General features: G+C 47.0%; 1 protein-coding gene and 1 long non-coding RNA gene across 3 annotated transcripts in view; one reads left to right on the forward strand and one right to left on the reverse strand.

Moving 5' to 3' along the window:
* The window catches only part of VPS16 (VPS16 core subunit of CORVET and HOPS complexes), a 157,291-nt gene that overhangs the window by 68,610 nt on the left and 67,272 nt on the right, over nt 1-21,409 (forward strand). Inside the window, exons 19-24 of one of the 2 annotated variants that reach the window (XM_078783671.1) lie at nt 16,927-17,034; nt 17,315-17,392; nt 17,547-17,716; nt 18,005-18,101; nt 18,578-18,681; nt 18,771-18,949. In XM_078783671.1, coding sequence (XP_078639797.1) covers nt 16,927-17,034; nt 17,315-17,392; nt 17,547-17,716; nt 18,005-18,101; nt 18,578-18,681; nt 18,771-18,915 — 702 coding nt within the window. In that variant the 3' untranslated portion in view covers nt 18,916-18,949. Of the gene's footprint in view, nt 1-16,926; nt 17,035-17,314; nt 17,393-17,546; nt 17,717-18,004; nt 18,102-18,577; nt 18,682-18,770; nt 20,141-21,409 lie in introns of those variants that run through there. The other variant, XM_078783672.1, reaches the window with a different exon arrangement.
* LOC144893318 (uncharacterized) overlaps nt 1-21,409 on the reverse strand; it is a 109,961-nt gene that overhangs the window by 15,966 nt on the left and 72,586 nt on the right. The window lies entirely within an intron of this gene.

A 21,409-nucleotide genomic window follows, 5' to 3' on the forward strand; every position in this document is an offset into this window, starting at 1 on the left:
TTGGGCCAATGATGATTATTTCAGATTTATCACAGTTAAGCTTGAGGAAGTTGATTTGAAGCCAGGATTTTATTTCAGTGATGCAGTTTGTCAGGATAGAGTGGGTGTCGGTGGAGACGGACTTGGTGGAGATGAAAAGCTGGATGTCATCGGCGAAGCAGTGGAATTGGAGACCATGACGGCGGATTAAGTGACCGAGCGGGGACAGGTAAAGGATGAAGAGGAGGGGGCCAAGAACTGAACCTTGGGGGACACCTTGGGGGAGGGGAGCAGTGGGGGATTTGCAGTTATTGATGGAGATGAACTGGCATCTGTCAGAGAGGTATGATTTAATCCAAGAGAGGGCAGTGCCGGTGACGTTAAAGGTGGATTCAAGTCGGGTGAGGAGGATAGTGTGATCGATGGTGTCAAAGGCAGCGCTGAGGTCGAGGAGGACGAGAATGTTGAGGTTGCCAGCGTCAGAGGAGAGGAGAAGGTCGTTGGTGATTTTGAGGAGAGCAGTTTCAGTACTGTGGTTGGAGCGGAATCCGGATTGGAATGTTTCATACAAGTTATTGGCAGAGAGATGATGTTTGAGTTGAGTGGCTACAGCGCGTTCCAAAACTTTTGACAGAAAGGGTAGGTTGGAGATGGGTCTGAAGTTGTTTAGGGTGTCAGGGTTTAGACCAGGTTTTTTTAGAATGGGGGTAACAGCAGCAATTTTGAGGGAAGGTGGGACGATGCCTGTAGACAGGGAGGAGTTTATTGTTGCAATGATAAGTGGAGAGAGAGCAGGGAGGGAGGCTTTGACAAAGCTGGAGGGGATGGGGTCAAGAGTGCAGGTGGCAGTTTTCATTCCTATGAGGAGTTCAGAGAGGTCAGTAGGAGAGATTGGGGAGAACCGAGACAGGGGATGGCAGGACAAGGGGGGGCAGGTGGTTGGAGGGGGAGCGGGTGCGGCGGTGGTCAAGCTGTTGTAGATGTTGTCAATTTTGCGTTGGAAGAAAGAGAGGAAGGAGATGCAGTTGTCTACTGTGAATGACTGGGTGGTGGTGTTCAGGGGGCGGAGGAGTTTGTTTATTGTCGAGAAGAGTGCTTTTGGGTTTCCGGAGCCAGAGTGGATAATTTGAGAGTAGTAGGCAGAGCGGGCGCGGGAGAGGGCATCTTTGTAGTGTTGTATGTGGTCCTTGTAGGCTTGGGAGTGAACTGTGAGACCCGTTTTATTGCGGAGTCTTTCAAGTTGGCGAGCACGAGTTTTCATCAGGTGGAGTTCAGGGGTAAACCAGGAGTTCAGGGGTTCAGGGAGCAGAATGGGTGAAAGAAACTGTTTTGGTTTTTACAGGCGCAAGCTGGTCAAGGCAGGAGGAGAGAGTGTGGTTGTAGTAGTCAGTGAGGTCGGAAGGGGTGTGGAGGTCAATGAAGGGAGAAGTGGACATTTTTTCAGAGAGGGTGGATGAGAATGAGGTAGGTGAAAGAGCGTTTAGCTTACGGAAGTTGATTGTGCGATAATGCCTTGGTGTTGGGGCGGGGATGTTGATGGTCAGAGTGATGGCTAAGTGGTCAGAGAGGGTGAGGTCGGAGCCATAGAGATGGTGCAAATTTAATCCAGTGGAGCAGACAAGGTCCAAAATGTGACCACGGATATGGGTAGGAAAGTCGACATGTTGAGTGAGGTTAAAGCAGGTGAGTAAATCAGTGAAGTCAGTGGTTATTGTGGAGTCAGTGGAGTCCATGTGGATATTGAAATCACCAAGGAGGAGGATTGAGGGGGAGAGGGAACATAGCTGGGTCAGAAAGTAGGAGAAGTCAGACAGGAATGATGGGTGTGGTTTGGGAGGGCGGTAGACGACAGCCATGACTGACTGCGTGTGACCAGAGAGTTTTAAAGCCAGGTGTTCAAATGATGGAGCAGATGAGATGGAGATGAGGTTGGTCTTGATGTCTTGACGGTGGATAACGGCAATTCCACCACCTCGGCCCTCCGAGCGTGGTTTATTGACGTAGGAATATCCATTGGGTGTGGTGAGGTTGAGTGTGTAGTAGTCCAGAGGTTGTTGCCAGGTTTCGGTGAGACAGAGAAAGTCCAGTTTGTTATCCAGGATGTATTCGTTCAGGATGAGGCATTTATTGTTGAGGGACCGGGTGTTGAACAGGGTGAGCTTGATGTTGTTTTGAACAGCAGGGATGAATTCAGGTGATTTAGCCAGGGTTCGTAGGCAAGAGGTGCGATCGTGTGGGTTGCTGTGACCAGGTGCGCTGGGACGAAGAGTGAGAGTGCGCTGAGCCGACCAGAGGACGGGGATGGAGTGACCTGATTGCAAATAAACAAACTTGCGACCGGAGCCACGGTGAATGTACCTGGGTCGTCGGAGGAGTCCATTTGATTTGATGGCAGAGATGCATGATGGGGTGGAGCGGGTATTGAGCAGAAGAAGCCTTGCGGCGGAGTACTTCAGAGCCATGCCAGGCAGGAGCGAAGGGACGAGTACGAGGCCAAGGTCGAGGAGGCAAAGCGGCAAACGCAGCGGCAAACGACTGCAGCCGCTAATCAAGACCACAGCGGCAAACGACTGCAGCCGCTAATCAAGACCACAGCGGCAAACAAGGCCACAAGGCCACCGGCAAACAAGGCCACGGCCACAATCAACGGGAGCGGGCCTTTCGAATTCCGTATTCCGTACCATCAAAAGCAGATTCCGTTATCCAGCCGGAGAACACGCGGCACGTGCGGGTGTGAAAAGGCAGGACAGGTGTGAGATGTCAGGTCAGAAAGGTAGAAGCAGACCCTGTACATCCATCCAGTCGGAGAAGCGGCGAATATGCAACGCCAGCGTCCTCTCGCAACCGAACCCGGAAGTCATATCCAAGGTCTTGGGGGTGTTTTGGGTCTTGGGGGTGTTTTGGGTCTTGGGGGTGTTTTGGGTCTTGGGGGTGTTTTGGGTCTTGGGGGTGTTTTGGGTCTTGGGGGTGTTTTGGGTCTTGGGGGTGTTTTGGGTCTTGGGGGTGTTTTGGGTCTTGGGGGTGTTTTGGGTCTTGGGGGTGTTTTGGGTCTTGGGGGTGTTTTGGGTCTTGGGGGTGTTTTGGGTCTTGGGGGTGTTTTGGGTCTTGGGGGTGTTTTGGGTCTTGGGGGTGTTTTGGGTCTTGGGGGTGTTTTGGGTCTTGGGGGTGTTTTGGGTCTTGGGGGTGTTTTGGGTCTTGGGGGTGTTTTGGGTCTTGGGGGTGTTTTGGGTCTTGGGGGTGTTTTGGGTCTTGGGGGTGTTTTGGGTCTTGGGGGTGTTTTGGGTCTTGGGGGTGTTTTGGGTCTTGGGGGTGTTTTGGGTCTTGGGGGTGTTTTGGGTCTTGGGGGTGTTTTGGGTCTTGGGGGTGTTTTGGGTCTTGGGGGTGTTTTGGGTCTTGGGGGTGTTTTGGGTCTTGGGGGTGTTTTGGGTCTTGGGGGTGTTTTGGGTCTTGGGGGTGTTTTGGGTCTTCGGGGTGTTTTGGGTCTTGGGGGTGTTTTGGGTCTTCGGGGTGTTTTGGGTCTTGGGGGTGTTTTGGGTCTTGGGGGTGTTTTGGGTCTTCGGGGTGTTTTGGGTATTGGGGGTATTCGAAGTATTCAGGGTCTTTGGGTATTCAGGGTCTTTTTGAGCCTCAGGGCCTTTTTTTTTTTTTTTTTTTTTTTTTTTGTATACAAGATCGAGGCTCGTGAAAGAGCGAAAATTAATCACACAGAAAGACAAACAGACACAAGGCCTCAGGGCCTTGAAGGGTATTTTGGCTCTTTGGTGTCTTTGTGGGGTCTTCAGGGTATTTTGGGTCTTCAGGGGTCTTGGTGATCTGAAGGGTCTTGGGGAAATTAAAGGGTCATCAAAGGTCTGAGGGGTCTCAGCAGTCCTAACGCTGAGACCCCGAAGACCCGAAGACCCAAGCGCCTCCGCTTCCGGTCTTGCCGGCGAGGTTTTCGTTTATTCGCAGCTGTCCACACTCTCCATCGAAATCGAAGTTAAGTAATTGTTCCCATTTGTATTTTCGTTATAACTGTATTTATTTTATGGTGTTGTACGTATCGTGTGTCCCGAGGTAGATTTTCGGTGCAAATCTTTCGTACCTGTATAGAAAATCGTGTTAAATCGTGCTGTGTCTTTTGAGGCCTTGTACAGTGTACAACCTTGAGGCTTTGTTTTCCTCTCAGCGGTCCGTCTTTTGTGCTCCAATAACTTTCGTTCTCTGCTTTTCCCAGTCTTTTCACCCCAAAGCCTACTTCCTTGTTTAAAATCAACTCAAAAAAACAAACAAACAAAAAAAAACATTTCCTTCTCTGTTCTTATTCTTTGTTCTCATTCGTTTATTCGTTCTTATTCGTTCATTCGTTCTTCGAACGACGTTCACTGTTATTACTGTTACTGTAATAACAGTTATGACTGTTCACTGTTAACGTTCAATGTTATTAACCTCATAAATATAATGTTTACACTTTCCCCTCAAGTTCTGCATTCCGTCATATATGAAAACACCTTTTTCTTCTTCTTCTTTAAAAGGTTGCTTTCGACTTGCTCACCAAATCTATCCATCCCAAAAAAAAATTCCTTCTCTTTCAGTGCCTCTTTTCTACATTCCCTAAACTCTCCTGCACTCCATCCTCCCTCCAGCGTCCTCAAACGTATTTTTGACTCGAAGGTCACAAGAAACTCATTTTGCAATAAATGTTCGTTTCCTATTAATCGTACACTTTCTAAAATACAATCTCACCCCTCCCATCCAAATCTTCCCCATAACCCCTCCCATCCAAATCTTCCCCATCACCCCTCCCCTCCAAATCTTCCCCCTTGCCACTCCCCTCCTAATCCTCCCCATCACCCATCCCTTTCAAATCTTCCCCCTTTCCCTTTCTCTCCTAAACTCCCCCCACACCCCTCCCCTCCAAGACTCCCCCTCGCCCCTCCCCTCCTTGACTCCCCCCTCACCCCTCCCCTCCAAATCTCCCCCATATCCCATCCCTTTCAAATCCCTCCCCTTGTCCCTTCCCTCCTAAACTCCCCCCTTGCCCCTCCCCTTCAAATCTCCCCACCCTCATTTCTTCTCAATTTCCACCCTCACTCCCCCTCCTCAAAGCATCCTCCCCACTTCTTCCCTCTTCCAACTCTCACCTCCATCTCCCCCAACCTTCTGCCTCGCTCTTCCCCCTCCTCAAATAACACCACATTGTGCCTCACCCAATCACCATCAAACCTTTTGTCTGCCCCATCCTTCCCTTTCTCCGAGCTATTCTGAAATCTCTGACACACCTTCAACAGCTCTCCCTACCTCTTCCACCTCTTCCACATCTTACCCTACCCCTCCTCCCCCCTGTTCTGTATCCGATGCTTCCCCTTCCTCTGTATCCGATGCTCCCCCTTCCTCTTCATTAACGGTATGGACCTCAAACATCCGGGGCCTTCATTCAAACTCAACTGATCTCTCCATACAGGTTGCTTCTGTCAAACCAGACGTGATCTGCTCAACAGAAAGTTTCCTCCTTCATGATATCTCTGATTCCTTAGTATCTCTCCTGGGTTACTCCCTCCTCCGGTATGATAGACCTGAGCCTCGTCCTGGAGGTGGGGTTGCTATCTTTATCAAAAACTCTCTTCCTCACTCGCCCTGCACTGCACTCTCCACCTCACCCCCAGGAATACCTCTGGCTACGGCTTCCCCTTCGCTCCCACCTGTTGTTCATATGTGTGTTGTACCGTCCACCAAACAGTGATGAGTCCATCTACATCTCGCTGTCTGATAATATGGACCAACTTCTGTCTACTTATCCTAACTCTCTCTTCCTCATATGTGGTGATTTCAATTGTCACCATGCCAGTTGGCTGGGTGTGGGTACCTCTCTCACCAGCCATGGCTCCTCAGCAAAGGACTTCTGCGACTCACTGGGACTGACACAATCTGTCAATTTCCCGACCCGGATCTCAGTCAACGGAGCCTCTTCTCTTCTGGACTTGGTTATGACTAACTTCCCTGAAAATGTCTGCTGCTCTTCTTCTGCTCCAATCGGCTCATCTGATCATGTGCTTGTTAAAGTGGACATCTCTCTGACCATTCTCAGGGAGCCTCCTCAGCGTCGACGAGTCTGGCATTTCACTCAGGCCAACTGGCACGGTCTTCAAGCAGCCATCAATCATCTGGACTGGTCTCCCATCTCCACCACCTCTGACATCAACTCATCCTGGGAATTCTTCCAAAGTAAATTGCTCTCTCTCATGCACAGATTTATCCCATCTCGTCTTCAGTTGTCATACCCTTCCTCCCGTCCATGGTACACGGAATCTTGTGGTGAGGCTGTTGCCCAGAAACAACTTGCCTTCGTCTCCTGGAAAGCAAATCCAACGGAAGGAAATCTCATTTCCTTTCACAAAGACCGAAACAAGTGTGTGTCCACCCTCAGGAGAGCCAGGAAACAATATCTCTCCGTTCTCAAGACCGAACTCTCTTATCTGTCTCCCTCTTCCAAATCCTGGTGGCGTCTGGTCAAATCTGTTTCTGGTGTTTGTTCCCCCTCCATCCCATCCCTTACCTCAAACGGCTACACAGCTGACTCCGCACGTGAAAAAGCTGAATGCCTCAACTCTGTGTTTGCCTCTAAATCTTGTGTCCCAAACCCAACTCTCTCTGTACCCAGTCGTACCCAGCTGCTCCTGGACTCCGTGTCCTTTCCTCCTGACAAGGTGGAAAAGTTTCTGTCAACCCTCGACTCTGATTCTGCAACTGGACCTGACGGCATCAGCCCACGGGTCCTAAAATCCTGTTCTTCCGCTCTTTCACTCCCTCTCTCTGTTCTCTTCACCCTCTCTTTTGATCAAGGTCAACTGCCATCTGCTTGGAAATCAGCCAACATCACCGCTTTGCACAAAAAAGGTGCAAAAACAGATCCTAGCAACTACAGACCAATCAGCCTTCTCCCAATTATCAGAAAAGTCATGGAATCCATCATTGCTTCGGATATGAAATCTTTCCTCTTCCCCAATGGCTTGATCTCTGATCATCAATTTGGTTTCAGACCAGGTCACTCTACTCTGGACATGCTGCTTCTGCTGTCTCAACAATGGATGGAGGTCCTCAATGCCAAACAGGAAATTAGAGCTGTCTCCCTCGACATATCACGTGCCTTCGATACGGTCTGGCACCCCGCTCTGCTCACCAAACTCTCCTCCTTTGGTATCCATGGAAATCTCCACGCATGGCTGGTGGACTTCCTCTCTCGTCGTAGTCAACGTGTGGCCCTGAATGGGTTTCTCTCATCTCCTCTTCCTGTTCAGGCTGGAGTTCCCCAAGGCAGTGTTCTGGGCCCTGTGCTTTTTCTGGTCTTCATCAATGATCTCTCTGACTCTCTTGAAAATCCTCTCCATCTCTTTGCTGATGACTCCACTCTCTGCCGCTCCATTCCTCATCCCTCAGATCGGCAGTCTGCAGCCTCCTCACTCTCTGCAGACCTGGACAAAATCACAGACTGGGCAAACAAGTGAAACATGTCTTTCAATCCTAACAAATCTCACACTCTTACGATGTCTCCGAAAAGACCGACTGGACAACCCTCCCATCTACTTTCTGAATAATCCTCTCCAAGAAGTTCTGTCACTCAAGCTTTTTGGTCTCACGATCTGCCATGATCTTTCCTGGGAAAACCACATTTCCAAGCTGGCCTCCAAAGCCAGTGGCCGACTGGGCATCCTCCGTCGTGCGAAGTCCTTCCTTGGCACACCTGAGCTCCTCACCACATACAAGGCTTTCATCTGCAGCTCAATGGAATACTGCTCTCCCCTCTGGGCTGGTGCTCCTGCCTCACACCTAGCTCGTCTTCACGCTGTTGAAACCAAAGCGTTCAGAATCATTGGAATCTCCCGCGATGACGCTATCTCCGAGGGCCTTTCACTTACTCACCGCAGGCAGGTTGGTGGTCTTTCCGTCTTCTACCGACTCCTCTCCGGCCTTGCTCCCCCAGCTCTCTCTGGGCTCTGTCCCCCAAATATTCCTGCAGGTCACACAAGATCTGCCTGCAACCCTCTTATGGTTAAACTGCCAAAATCAAGACTCTGCTCACCTTCACTCCTTCATTCCTCTTTTCTCCCGCCTCTGGAACAAACTCTCTCACTCTCTTCAATCCCACTCCTCCCTCCAGGTCTTTAAAACGGCTGTTCACCACCATCTCTTATCTTCCCCAATCCAAAACCTTGATCTTTTCTACCCCCACTAATTTCACCCCAAATCCACTTTTTTGAGGTGACTTTTGTCTTCTTTCCTGGAAGTCCTTGGTGTCCTTGCGTTTTATACCTATCCTGCCTCCCCCCAGGCCCTCTGCCTCCCACACATCTCCCGATGTCCCTGCCCTCAAATGTTGTGTTTGTGTGCTTCCTCCCCTTCTCTCCCCATCTTGTCGACCGCTCCCATTTTTATATACTTTGTTTACTTGTTTGTTTGATTTGTTTGTTTGATAAATGTTAGCTCTTTCACGAGCCTCGACTCTGAATACAAAAAAAAAACAAAAAACAAAAAAACCGCAATTGAGAGGGTGGTAATTTTATTTGAAGAAGAAGAAGAAGACGTTTTCATCGCATATGAACATACATACATACATACATACAAACTGTCACGTGAAAAAGTAAGTACACCCCATGTAAAGTTTTGACTTTTTCAACACATTTCAACATACAGCTATTTGATCTTCATTTCAACAATATTGATAGATAAAGGTGATATAATATAACAAATATTTTTATCTTTTTATATTTTATATTTTATATTTTGTTATATGTTTTTATATTTGTTTTATATATGCTATAACAAATATTATATTATAATATAACAAATATAATATAACAAGAAACTCATTTTGCAATAAATGTTCGTTTCCCATTAATCGTACACTTTTGAAAATCCAATCTCACCCTCCCCTCCAAATCTTCCCCATCACTCCTCCCCTCCAAAACTTCCCCATCACCCCTCCCCCTCCAAATCTACCCCTTGCCCCTCCCCTCCAAATCTTCCCCATCACCCATCTCTTTCAAATCTTCCCCCTTGCCCCTCCCCTCCAAATCTTCCCCATCACCCATCCCTTTCAAATCTTCCCCCTTGCCCCTCCCCTCCAAATCTTCCCCATCACCCATTCCCTCCAAAACTTCCCCATCACCCCTCTCCTCCAAAACTTCCCCATCACCCCTCCCCTCCAAAACTTCCCCATCACCCCTCCTCCTCAAAGCGTCCTCCCCGCTTCTTCCAACTTTCACCTTCATCTCCCCCAACCTTCTGCCTCGCTCTTCCCCCTCCTCAAATAACACCTCAATGTGCCTCACCCAATCACCATCAAACCTTTTGTCTGCCCCATTCTTCCCTTTCTCCAAGCTATTCTGAAATCTCTGACGCACCTTCAACAGCTCTCCCTACCTCTTCCTCCTCTTCCACATCTTACCCTACCTCTCTCCCCCCCCCCCCCCCCTGTTCTGTATCCGATGCTCCCCCTTCCTCTTCATTAACGGTATGGACCTCAAACATCCGGGGCCTTCGCTCAAACTTGACTGATCTCTCCATACAGGTTGCTTCTGACAAACCAGACGTGATCTGCTTAACAGAAACTTTCCTACTTCATGATGTCTCTGATTCCTTGGTATCTCTCCCAGGTTACTCCCTCCTCCGGTTTGATAGACCTGAGCCTCGTCCTGGAGGTGGGGTTGCTATCTTTATAAAAAACTCTCTTCCTCACTCGCCCTGCACTGCCCTCTCTCCACCTCACCCCCAGGAATACCTTTGGCTACGGCTTCCCCTTCGCTCCCACCTTTTGTTCATATGTGTGTTGTACCGTCCACCAAACAGTGATGACTCCATCTACATCTCGCTGGCTGATAATATGGACCAACTTCTATCTACCCATCCCAACTCTCTCTTCCTCATATGTGGTTATTTCAATTGTCACCATGCCAGTTGGCTGGGTGTGGGTACTTCTCTCACCAGCCATGGCTCTTCAGCAGAGGACTTCTGCGACTCACTGTGACTGACACAATCTGTCAATTTCCCGACCTGGATCTCAGTCAACGGAGCATCTTCTCTTCTGGACTTGGTTATGACTAACTTCCCTGAAAATGTCTGCTGCTCTTCTTCTGCTCCAATCGGCTCATCTGATCATGTGCTTGTTAAAGTGGACATCTCTCTGACCATTCTCAGAGAGCCTCCTCAGCGTCGACGAGTCTGGCATTTCACTCAGGCCAACTGGCACGGTCTTCAAGCAGCCACCAATCATCTGGATTGGTCTCCCATCTCTACCGCCTCTAACATCAACTCATCCTGGGAATTCTTCCAAAGTAAATTGCTCTCTCTCATGCACAGATTTATCCCATCTCGTCTTCAGTTGTCATACCCTTCCTCCCGTCCATGGTACACGGAATCTTGTGGTGAGGCTGTTGCCCAGAAACAACTTGCTTTCGTCTCCTGGAAAGCAAATCCAATGGAAGGAAATCTCATTTCCTTTCACAAAGCCCGAAACAAGTGTATGTCCACCCTCAGGAGAGCCAGGAAACAATATCTCTCCGTTCTCAAGACCGAACTCTCTTATCTGTCTCCCTCTTCCAAATCCTGGTGGCGTCTGGTCAAATCTGTTTCTGGTGTTTGTTCCCCCTCCATCCCCTCCCTCACCTCAAACGGCTACACGGCTGACTCCGCACGTGAAAAAGCTGAATGCCTCAACTCTGTGTTTGCCTCGAAATCTTGTGTCCCAAACCCATCCCTCTGTACCCACTGTACCCAGTCGTACCCAGCTGCTCCTGGACTCTGTGTCCTTTCCTCCTGACAAGGTGGAAAAGTTTCTGTCAACTCTCGACTCTGATTCTGCAACTGGACCTGATGGCATCAGCCCACGAGTCCTAAAATCCTGTTCTTCCGCTCTTTCACTCCCTCTCTCTGTTCTCTTCACTCTTTCTTTTGCTCAAGGTCATCTGCCATCTGCTTGGAAATCAGCCAACATCACCGCTTTGCACAAAAAAGGTGCAAAAACAGATCCTAGCAACTACAGACCAATCAGCCTTCTCCCAATTATCAGCAAAGTCATGGAATCCATCATTGCTTCAGATATGAAATCTTTCCTCTTCTCCAATGGCTTGATCTCTGATCATCAATTTGGTTTCAGACCTGGTCACTCCACTCTGGACATGCTGCTTCTGCTTTCTCAACAATGGATGGAGGTCCTCAATGCCAAACAGGAAATTAGAGCTGTCTCCCTTGACATATCACGTGCCTTCGATGCTGTCTGGCACCCCGCTCTGCTCATCAAACTCTCCTCCTTTGGTATCCATGGAAATCTCCACGCATGGCTGGCGGACTTCCCCTCTAGTCGTAGTCAACGTGTGGCCCTGAATGGGTTTCTCTCATCTCCTCTTCCTGTTCAGGCTGGAGTTCCCCAATGCAGTGTTCTGGGCCCTGAGCTTTTTCTGGTCTTCATCAATGATCTCTCTGTCTCTCTTGAAAATCCTCTTCATCTCTTTGCTGATGACTCTACTCTCTGTCGCTCCATTCCTCATCCCTCAGATCGGCAGTCTGCAGCCTCCTCACTCTCTGCAGACCTGGACCAAATCACAGACTGGGCAAACAAGTGGAACATGTCTTTCAATCCTGACTAATCTCACACTCTTACGATGTCTCTCCGAAAAGACCGACTGGATAACCCTCCCATCCACTTTCTGAATAATCCTCTCCAAGAAGTTCTGTCACTCAAGCTTTTGGGTCTCACTCTCTGCCATGATCTTTCCTGGGAAAACCACATTTCAAATCTGGCCTCCAAAGCCAGTCGCCGACTGGGCATCCTCCGTCGTGTGAAGTCCTTCCTTGGCACACCTGAGCTCCTCACCACATACAAGGCTTTCATCTGCAGCTCAATGGAATACTGCTCTCCCCTTTGGGCTGGTGCTCTTGCCTCACACCGAGCTCGTCTTCACGCTGTTGAAACCAAAGCGTTCAGAATCATTGGAATCTCCCGCGATGAAGCTAACTCCAAAGGCCTTTCACTCACTCACCGCAGGCAGGTTGGTGGTCTTTCCGTCTTCTACCGACTCCTCTCTGTCATTCCCCCCCCCCACCCCCAGCTCTCTCTGGGCTCTGTCCCGCAAATATTCCTACAGGTCGCACAAGATCTGCCTGCAACCCTCTTATGGTTAAACTGCCAAAATCAAGACTCTCTGCTCACCTTCACTCCTTCATTCCTCTTTTCTCCCGCCTCTGGAACAAACTCCCTCACTCTCTTCAATCACACTCCACCATCCAGGTCTTTAAAACAGCTGTTCACCACCATCTCTTATCTTCCCCCATCCAAAACCTTGATCTTTTCTACCCCTGCTAATTTCACCCCAAATCTACTTTTTTGAAATACCAACTTCTGTCCTGGAAGTCCTTGGTGTCCTTGTGTTTTATACTGCTCCCCCCCCCCCCTTCCCACGCCTCCTCCCCCCAAGCCCTCTCCCTCCCACACATCTCCCTGCTCTCAAATGTTATGTTTGTGTGCTTCCCCTTCTCTCCCCATCTTGTCTTCCACTCCCTCTTTTTATATATTTTGTTTGTCTGGTTGATTTGTTTGTGAAATAAATGTTAGCTCTTTCACGAGCCTCGATTCAGTTCACAAAGAAAAAAAAGCTCAGGTGCAAATGATTAGAACATCGTTAGAGAGGATCTTGGAGGAACCTGTCTTATTTAAACCTCAGACATTTCGTTTGGTTTGCTCTTTGTTGTTGAAGTGTGCGGCGTCACCATGCCTAGATCAAAAGAGCTCTCTGAATCCTTCAGAAAGAAGGTTATAGATGCCTACGAGACTGGGAAGGGATTTAAAAAGATCTCCAAACAATTTGAAATCAATCATTCGACTGTCCGGAAGATCATCTACAAGTGGAGAAGATTCCAAACAACTGCCAACTTGTTCAGGCCAGGCCGCCCCAGCAAGTTCAGCCCGAGAGCAGACCGCAAGACGCTGAAAGGAGTCTCGAAGAACCCCAGTATGTCATCATGGGACTTACAGGTAGCTCTTGCCACTGTTGATGTCAAAGTGCACGAGTCTACCATTAGAAAGAGGCTGCACAAATTTGATCTGCATGGGAGGTGTGCCAGGAGGAAACCTTTGCTGTCCAGAAAGAACATCAGGGCAAGACTAAAGTTTGCCAATGAACACCTAGGCAAAGACCAGCACTTCTGGAACAATGTGCTCTGGACAGATGAGTCAAAGGTAGAGCTATTTGGCCACAGTACCAGAAGACATGTTTGGCGAAAACCAAAGACAGCATTTGACCACAATAACCTGATACCAACTGTAAAGCATGGTGGTGGAAATATTATGGTTTGGGGCAGCTTTGCTGCATCAGGGCCTGGGCAGCTCACCATCATAGAATCCACTCTGAATTCTTAATTGTACCAGAGGGTGTTTGAGGATAATGTGAGGCCATCTGTCGGAACGTTGAAGCTCAACCGAAGGTGGACCTTGCAACATGACAATGACCCTAAACATACCAGTAAATCCACCAAGGAATGCCTGAAAAGAAAGAAATGGAGGGTTCTGGAATGGCCAAGTCAAAGCCCGGATCTAAATCCCATGGAGATGTTGTGCGGGGATTTGAAACGAGCTGTGCATGCAAGAAACCCTTCAAACATCGCAAAGCTGAAATAATTCTGCATGGAAGAGTGGGCAAAAATTTCTCCCAGTCGATGTCAGAGACTGGTAGACTGTTAGAAGAAATGCCTACTTGAGGTTGTTTCTGCCAAAGGGGGCAATACCACCCATTAGAGTACCACTTATTTTTTCCACATGCAAAATTTGCATTTATGTTTATTTAAATTATACAATGGACTACAAAATGTTTATGTTTCATGATATTTGTTATATTATATTCCCTTTATCTGTCAATATTGGTGAAATGAAGATCAAATAGCTGTATGTTGAAATATGTTGAAAAAGTCAAAACTTTACATGGGGTGTACTTACTTTTTCACGTGACTGTACATACATACATACATACATACATACATACATACATACATACATACATAGCGAACCATATACGTTTGCTCTTATAATAATATATATATATATATATATATATATATATACTTTCTAGTAGGTTCACTACTACCTAAGTACCAACGCCGGCCGGAAACGAGGGAATAACTCCCGCTCGAACCACGGATATGTTGGAAAATGCCGAGTGGATAGCAATCCGCGATCCGAGCTATTAACAAAGCGACTAGACCCGATTATAGCGGTTTCAATCGTGCCACGCCTACCCAATGATAGAAAGGACGGATGCGATCGGATGGAGAGGAAACCAGAGTATAGGAAGAACAAAGATGGGTTTATTAACACATGTACAGAAAGAAGAGGAAACAAAAGGAATATACAAGAAAGGAAGAGGAAGAAGCAGAACATAGGGCAGCCTTAAAAACAGTCTTATCCTTAAGACACCAGACAAACATACACACTCACACGGGGATTGTAGCTGGTAGATGGTCAGGTAGAGGGTCCAGGCGCCAGTCGACTCCAGTCCAGGCTCCGGTCCAGCGGCGGAACCCGGCAGGCAGCTCCGCGTGTAGTTGGACGCGAGCGGACAGTTCATATAACGGGGGAAACTGGTGTCCTGCGTACGTAATATTTGTACGGTCGTGCTAAACGCACCCTCTCCAATGTTCTCGAATACAAACGCGCCCTTCTTCAGCAAGTCTCGTACAACCAGCGCTCTCTCATCAAAGAGTCCAAGTTCGTGTGCGCAGCCCTTTTTACCGCCAACCTTCCACTCGAGTGCTCCGCGAGAGTCCTCTGAAAGGGCTTTGCGTTCCCGCTTATATAACGCGCCACGCGATCACTCCGCGCTCCACAAAGCCACGCCTGCCAGCGATGTTACCTCAGCCCTGGTTGGCTGGTGAGGGCTTACCGGCCACGCCTCTGACGGCTGGATGACGTGGCCACACCTTCTTCTTGCCGTTCCGCCCCCTTTCTCGGGCCTAAGCACATGGCTTATGGCGTCGTTTGAGCGAGCTTCAGCTCAAGGCAGCGAACGCTGCTAACAAAGGCGCGTAATGGCGTTGCTTGGAGAGGGAGGTCGCAAAATGGACGAAATGAAATGGGCCTACTCTTATTTGATCGACGCAACGCAGATTCAACTATTGGAAACACGGCCTTATCTAAAACACATAATAATGAAATAACTGAAGTCCTATGGTGGCCTACGTGTTGCTTGTGGACTAACTAGGGGTGCTTCCTTTAACCTTTTAATAATGGGATATTTACAAATAATTATTTACAAGTTGAGGGTTCTAAAACCACAACAATATATATATATATATATATATATATATATATATATATATATATATATATATATATATATATATATATATATATATACAGTGGAACCTTGACTTACGAGTGCCCCAACTTACGAGTTTTTCGAGATACGAGCCGTCGCTCGGGCGGTTTATTGCTTTGAGATGCGAGCCGAGATCCGAGTTACGAGCTTTCGCCACCCGGTCACGTGGTTATCTTGCCGTGCACGTACAGTACGTATCTCTGTCGTATAGCGCTGCATTTTTTTTTTTCGCATTTTGGTTATTTCGAGTTCACGCCGCCAGGTGGGTTCTGGTCACGTGGTTATCTTGCCGTGCACGTACAGTACGTATCTCTGTCGTATAGCGCTGCATTTTTTTTTTCGCATTTTGGTTATTTCGAGTTCACGCCGCCAGGTGGGTTCTGGTCACGTGGTTATCTTGCCGTGCACGTACAGTACGTATCTCTGTCGTATAGCGCTGCATTTTTTTTTTCGCATTTTGGTTATTTCGAGTTCACGCCGCCAGGTGGGTTCTGGTCACGTGGTTATCTTGCCGTGCACGTACAGTACGTATCTCTGTCGTACAGCGCTGCATTTTTTTTTTCGCATTTTGGTTATTTCGGAAAATTTCTTAGTTTTAACCATGGGGCCTAAGAAAGTGAGTGGCAAGTGCAGTGCTGAGAAGAAGAAGAGGATGATGTGCTTGGATATAAAACACGCAATCGTCGAAAAACATGAGCGAGGTGCCGAGGACGACGTATATAACGGCAGAGGAGAACAGCATGCCAGGCCACAACTTGTTCAGAATGCCGGCGATAGCTCGCCTTCTCTTTGTGGAAAACACGGTGAGATCCTTAACATCCAACAACTAATGGGACGCAAACGGGGCGCCCAGTTTAGCGGTACACACATTGATGAATCACCCTGCCTGTGATTCACCCATGACAGGTTATAGCTGGGTCGGGATTCAAACCCAGGCTGGACAGTTTAGACTTTAGAGTCAAGTGTGCGTACCTCCAGTCCAGGCCATCCTGCCAACTTGTATGCTGCATACAGGTGAAATATAAAGCGCGAGATATTTTTATATATACTGTATATTTAAAAAAAAATTGGTGTGGTTTTTGGCGGGCTGGAACGGATTAATAGCATTTCAATGCATTTCAATGGGGAAATTTGATTTGAGATACGAGCAATTTGAGTTACGAGCTCGGTCACGGAACGAATTAAACTCGTAAGTCAAGGTTCCACTGTATATATATATATATATATATATATATATATATATATATATATATATATATATATATATATATATATATATCTAATATATATATTAGCTGGTTTCATCGTGTTTGGCAAATGGAAGAAGAAGAAGAAGAAGGAGAAGAAGAAGACATTTAAATTTAAAAGCAGATGCAGATGGGCTTTGCGTTTTCAGATGCTTTCTCGTTTATTTTGTTTTTAATTTTTTCATGTAAGTTTGTTTATCATTTTAATGATTGATACCTGATTTATATTTGTATGAAAATGTTACTTACGTATATTGAGTACTCAATGTTACTCGGTACATTAAGAGGGTGGTCGATTCGTTGCAGTATTAATGGCAGTCGTGATTTTTGTCAGTAACGTGCTCGGCTTGTGTAATCAGTGGTGTCGCCAGAACCGTCCAGACCTCCTGCGGGGTCTGCTGGAGGCAGAGGACGAACACCAGGAGCTTGGATTCTACCACATACGTCAAAGCTATGCATCTTTTGAGGTCCACTTAACATGCATACCACCGCTCACACTTGCCATCGGGGCCGATACATTTCCAGTTTTGGGGTCCAGGAGTTGGGGGGGGGGGGGGGGGGAGGGTTCAACGTACCCCCAAGCGTAATAATATGTGATCATTATTTGATCAATTTTCAGGTTACGAAGACTGCTTGGGTTAAAGTGATTCTTGGATTACATTAAGGAATGAGCATTGGTTGCTTTTGCATCATCTTGTGTACCAGTTTACCATTATACTGATTACCTTTTTAAATCCCAATCTCCAGGACTTGGAGTCACAGATCAGCGCGTTGAATGATGCAGCAACGGAGTTCTCAAAGGCGAAAAATGATTTTGCAGCAAAGGTACTCGACATATCTTCGTTCACACCTTGATATAGGTGACCAGACTGTTTGCCAGATTGATAACAGGCTCGTAACAGAATCTTTGTGCTCGATTGCCACGTGTTGAAGTAAATGGCTATCGCTTGGTTTCTTTAATCTATAGCTTCTTCAACAGGCCACAGAAGAACAATTTCGTCTGTTGAGGCAACAGAAACAACACTCGCAAAAATTGGGCCTCGATCTGCTCCACCTTTCGTTGCATGCCACCATTCTGAAGCTGCTTCGTTCAGGCCACGTTGCCATCGCAGAACGCTTTGTTCGAGATCACCGCCTGCCCGACCGTCGGTATCGTTTGTTTCGACATTTGCATAAATGTGTAGAGGTTGTAGTCTTTGGGCCTTTAATCTTCTTCTTCTTTTTCCCCTGTGTGATCCATTGACATTGTTTGGTTTTTGGCCCGGTCTAATCGACAACACTATTATACAAGTGAAAGTATTATGCAAAGCATAAAATGGAGGAGGAATAGACATTTGAGTTTTGTTTTGTGAGCCTGCAATTCCCTCACCTTTGGACATCGTCACTGTTTCACGGTATCGGCGTGTGCTTTGACATTGGCTGTTGTGTTTCCCACAGCTGGTGGTGGTTAAAGGTGGAAGCTTTGGCATACTTGGGAGACTGGCAGGAATTGGAGAAGTTTTCCAAAAGCAAAAAGTCTCCCATTGGATACCAGGTGTGCAGCCAACTTGTCCTTTTGTGACAAGTTTCACAAAGGAGATTTGATCTTTTCACCACGATGTGATATCACAGTGTGTTTTGATTTATCAGTGGTGCAGGCACCCTTCCATTAATGAAGCAATGAGCAAGCAGAATTTGTGATTTGATCCCAGTCAGATATCCATTTGATGTGTACATATTCATTAAAGAAAAGCTCAACGTGCCTTTAACCTTGCATCATCAGGTGCTGTGTCCATTCATTCTTGCCAGCGGTTCTTGAAACTCACTCAAAGAAAGTTTCAATAATTTTTGATTTCAGTTTGATTTCAGTTTGTAAGGGTTAATGACCTCGTGAACCTTCCCAATTATAGCATCATAACTGTGGAAAAACAAAATGGCAATGTGAATAGCAAAATTTCAGGAAAACGAAAAACCGTAATAACTGATCGTCATTGGCTGCTTTTCCCCACCTCAACGCCCCTATGCCCCCAGCCCTTTGTTGATGCCTGCCTGAAACACGGCAATCGCTTTGAGGCAAGAAAGTACATCCACAAGCTTCCTCCTGAGCAGAAAGTCAAGGGATGTTTGGCCACTGGGTGAGACTTGTTGGAGGGAGGGGATGCTAACCACAAATGCACACTGAGGGTTACCTGTGCTGATGTATTCTCATCTCTTTCTGCCACAGAGAGCTGGAGATGGCCATTGACACAGCATCTGAACGAAAGAGTGAGGATGATCTTGCCCTCATCCTGTCTCGCCTGCCATCTTCAATCGAGCCGAGAGTCAATGACAAACTGGAGGCCCTTCGGAACCAACTGGGGCGGCGATAGCGTGTTCCTTTTCCAATCGCTATTTATTTTCCTCGTGAGCTGGCTGGCTTTCATTTTCCTTCCAGAATGTTTATCGAAAATAACACCAATAATTATGGCTACATTTGCGCCTTTTGAGTTGGGTGCTGTGAAGGTTTATACCTCGGGATGTGGCGTTCGCGAGCTGAACAAAGTGCACACATTTTAAAGGATGTCCTTTCCCAAATGCACAAAGACAGTCTCCTGCCTCTTTAATTGCTGCACAAAGCTGCTCAAGAAAGATGCCCCCCGGCCGTCTCCCTTGCCCTCCCCCAACACTTTCGTACCGCTGCACAGAGCTGGCTCGATAAGGTGCCCCAATGTCTGTAAACAGAGCCACTTAAGGGCTCTTTTATGGTCCTTCTGTCACAACTGCTCCGAGTCGATAACAGTAGAATCTAACTGCTGGATGATGCAGGCCACTAGGCCTAAGAGATTGAACTGCTCAATATAAGTGGCTTTTTATATGAAAGACTTAAGTGAATCTGTTGAATGATTTAACGGTTCGACCATGATTGGTTGGGAGGTGGGGGAGGGGGGGGGGGTGTTCGAACATTCAAGCACGGAGGGGAGAGTAGGGGGGGTTTGACTGTATCAGGTTGTGAAGGGGGGCAAGGTATGGTCACTTGGGATGCTAAATATGTTGTCCTCTTGTGATGTGCTGTCCCTCGGTGATTGGTAAATCTGACTCAGCAGATGCCATGATGATTGGCTCTGCGCAAACAATTGCAGTCTTCATTTTTCTTTTCCTTTTTTAAATTCTCCCTTGTTCAAAAATTACGTAAAGATTGCACATTGCTTGAAATGTCCTGCCATGAGACTCAATTTTTGCATTTGGTGTTTTGAACCTTGGATTCTCTAAACAGTTGATTGGCCTGAGCTAATAACTAAACAAGTTGACCGTATTTTTTTTAATTGATCATGTAATCATGGGGTAGGCAACATACGGCCCGAAGGCCGAATCCGGCCCGCAAAGCGATACTGTATAGACGCATTTGATTCGGACATCAGACCCGAGGAACGCTCGGCTTTTGTTTCCTTTGTATTGCACTTGCCACGACAAACACCAAAATACAGGCATAGAGCTCAAACGGACGGACCAACACGAAAACCATACCATTCCAGTTGTATACAGGCCTCATGTAAACTGTATACAGACCTCGCTTTTGGCAATTAACCCTAAATTAAAAGTAAACTTTTCTCCTAACCTCTTATGAGTACTTTGTTATCGTTACGGCCCGCACCCAAACAGCCTTTATGAAGATCTGGCCCACCACTAGAAAAAGGTTGCCGACCATTTATTGGAATCTATGTAAGAAGTATCTAAATGTCAACACATACACATATAAAGAAGTATCATATAAAACACTATCAGTTTGTGTGTTTGTACAGATGTCTGTCCCCTTTTCGTAAGGGTAGGTTTTAAAGACCAATCTTTCAACACGAATATGCGTTCACTATGGTCTATTTTGAGGGTGAAAACAAACTCGAAAACCATTTTCCATAAGGGAATAATTATGTCTCTTCTATTGGAATTTTAGATGGTGGTTTACAAACCAAGCCAAGGGATGTTTGGCCACTTGGCATTCATTCATTCATTCATTTCGGCATGAACTGCCGAAATCTCGGCTCTCCGCTCACCTTCACTCTTTCATTCCTCTTTTCTCCCGCCTCTGGAACAAACTCCCTCACTCCCTTCAATCCCACTCCTCCCTTCAGGTCTTTAAAACAGCTGTTCACCACCATCTCTTATCTTCCCCCATCCAAAACCTTGATCTTTTCTACCCCCGCTAATTCACCCCAGATCCACTTTGTTTGAAATTCCAACTTCTTTCCTGGAAGTCCTGGCAGTGTCCATATGTTTTATACCTCTCCCACTGCCCCCTTCCCACGCCCCCCCCCCCCCAAAGCCCTCACCCTCTCTCAGATCTCTCGATGTCTCCATGTCTCTCGGTCCCTGCTCTCAAATGTTGTGTTTGTGTCCTTCCCCCTCTCTCCCCATCTTGTCTACCGCTCCCTATGTTATGTTTTATGTGTCGGTTTGTCTTTCTGTGTGATTAATGTTCACTCTTTCACGAGCCTCGATCTTGTATACAAAAAAAAAAAAAGCCTCAAGGGCGGTGTACAGAAGACTTTTTTTAAAATTTAAATAACAATAAATAGAAGGTGAAATTTGTTGCACGTGATGTGCAACGCGTGCAGAGTAAAACGAGTGTTAATTTATGTAAGTAGGATGTCTAATAAGTAATAGGGGCCCTTAATCAAAAAAAAATCGTGCACTTTTATCTAAAGTTTCGAGGTTTTGGCTGGAGTTACCGTAGGTGGTATGATTTCAAATTCCACCGGGAGACGAGCTCAATTGTCACCCTATCCAATATGGCCACCACGTGGCAAAGGCCTCATCATAACTCGTGTACTAAAAGTGGTATCATCACAAACAAAACGTCTAAATAGGGGTTTAGTGGGCGAGGCGTTC

This window comes from Myxine glutinosa, chromosome 8 (assembly GCF_964187855.1).
Source record: "Myxine glutinosa chromosome 8, kmMyxGlut1.1, whole genome shotgun sequence".
NCBI lineage: Eukaryota > Metazoa > Chordata > Myxini > Myxiniformes > Myxinidae > Myxine > Myxine glutinosa.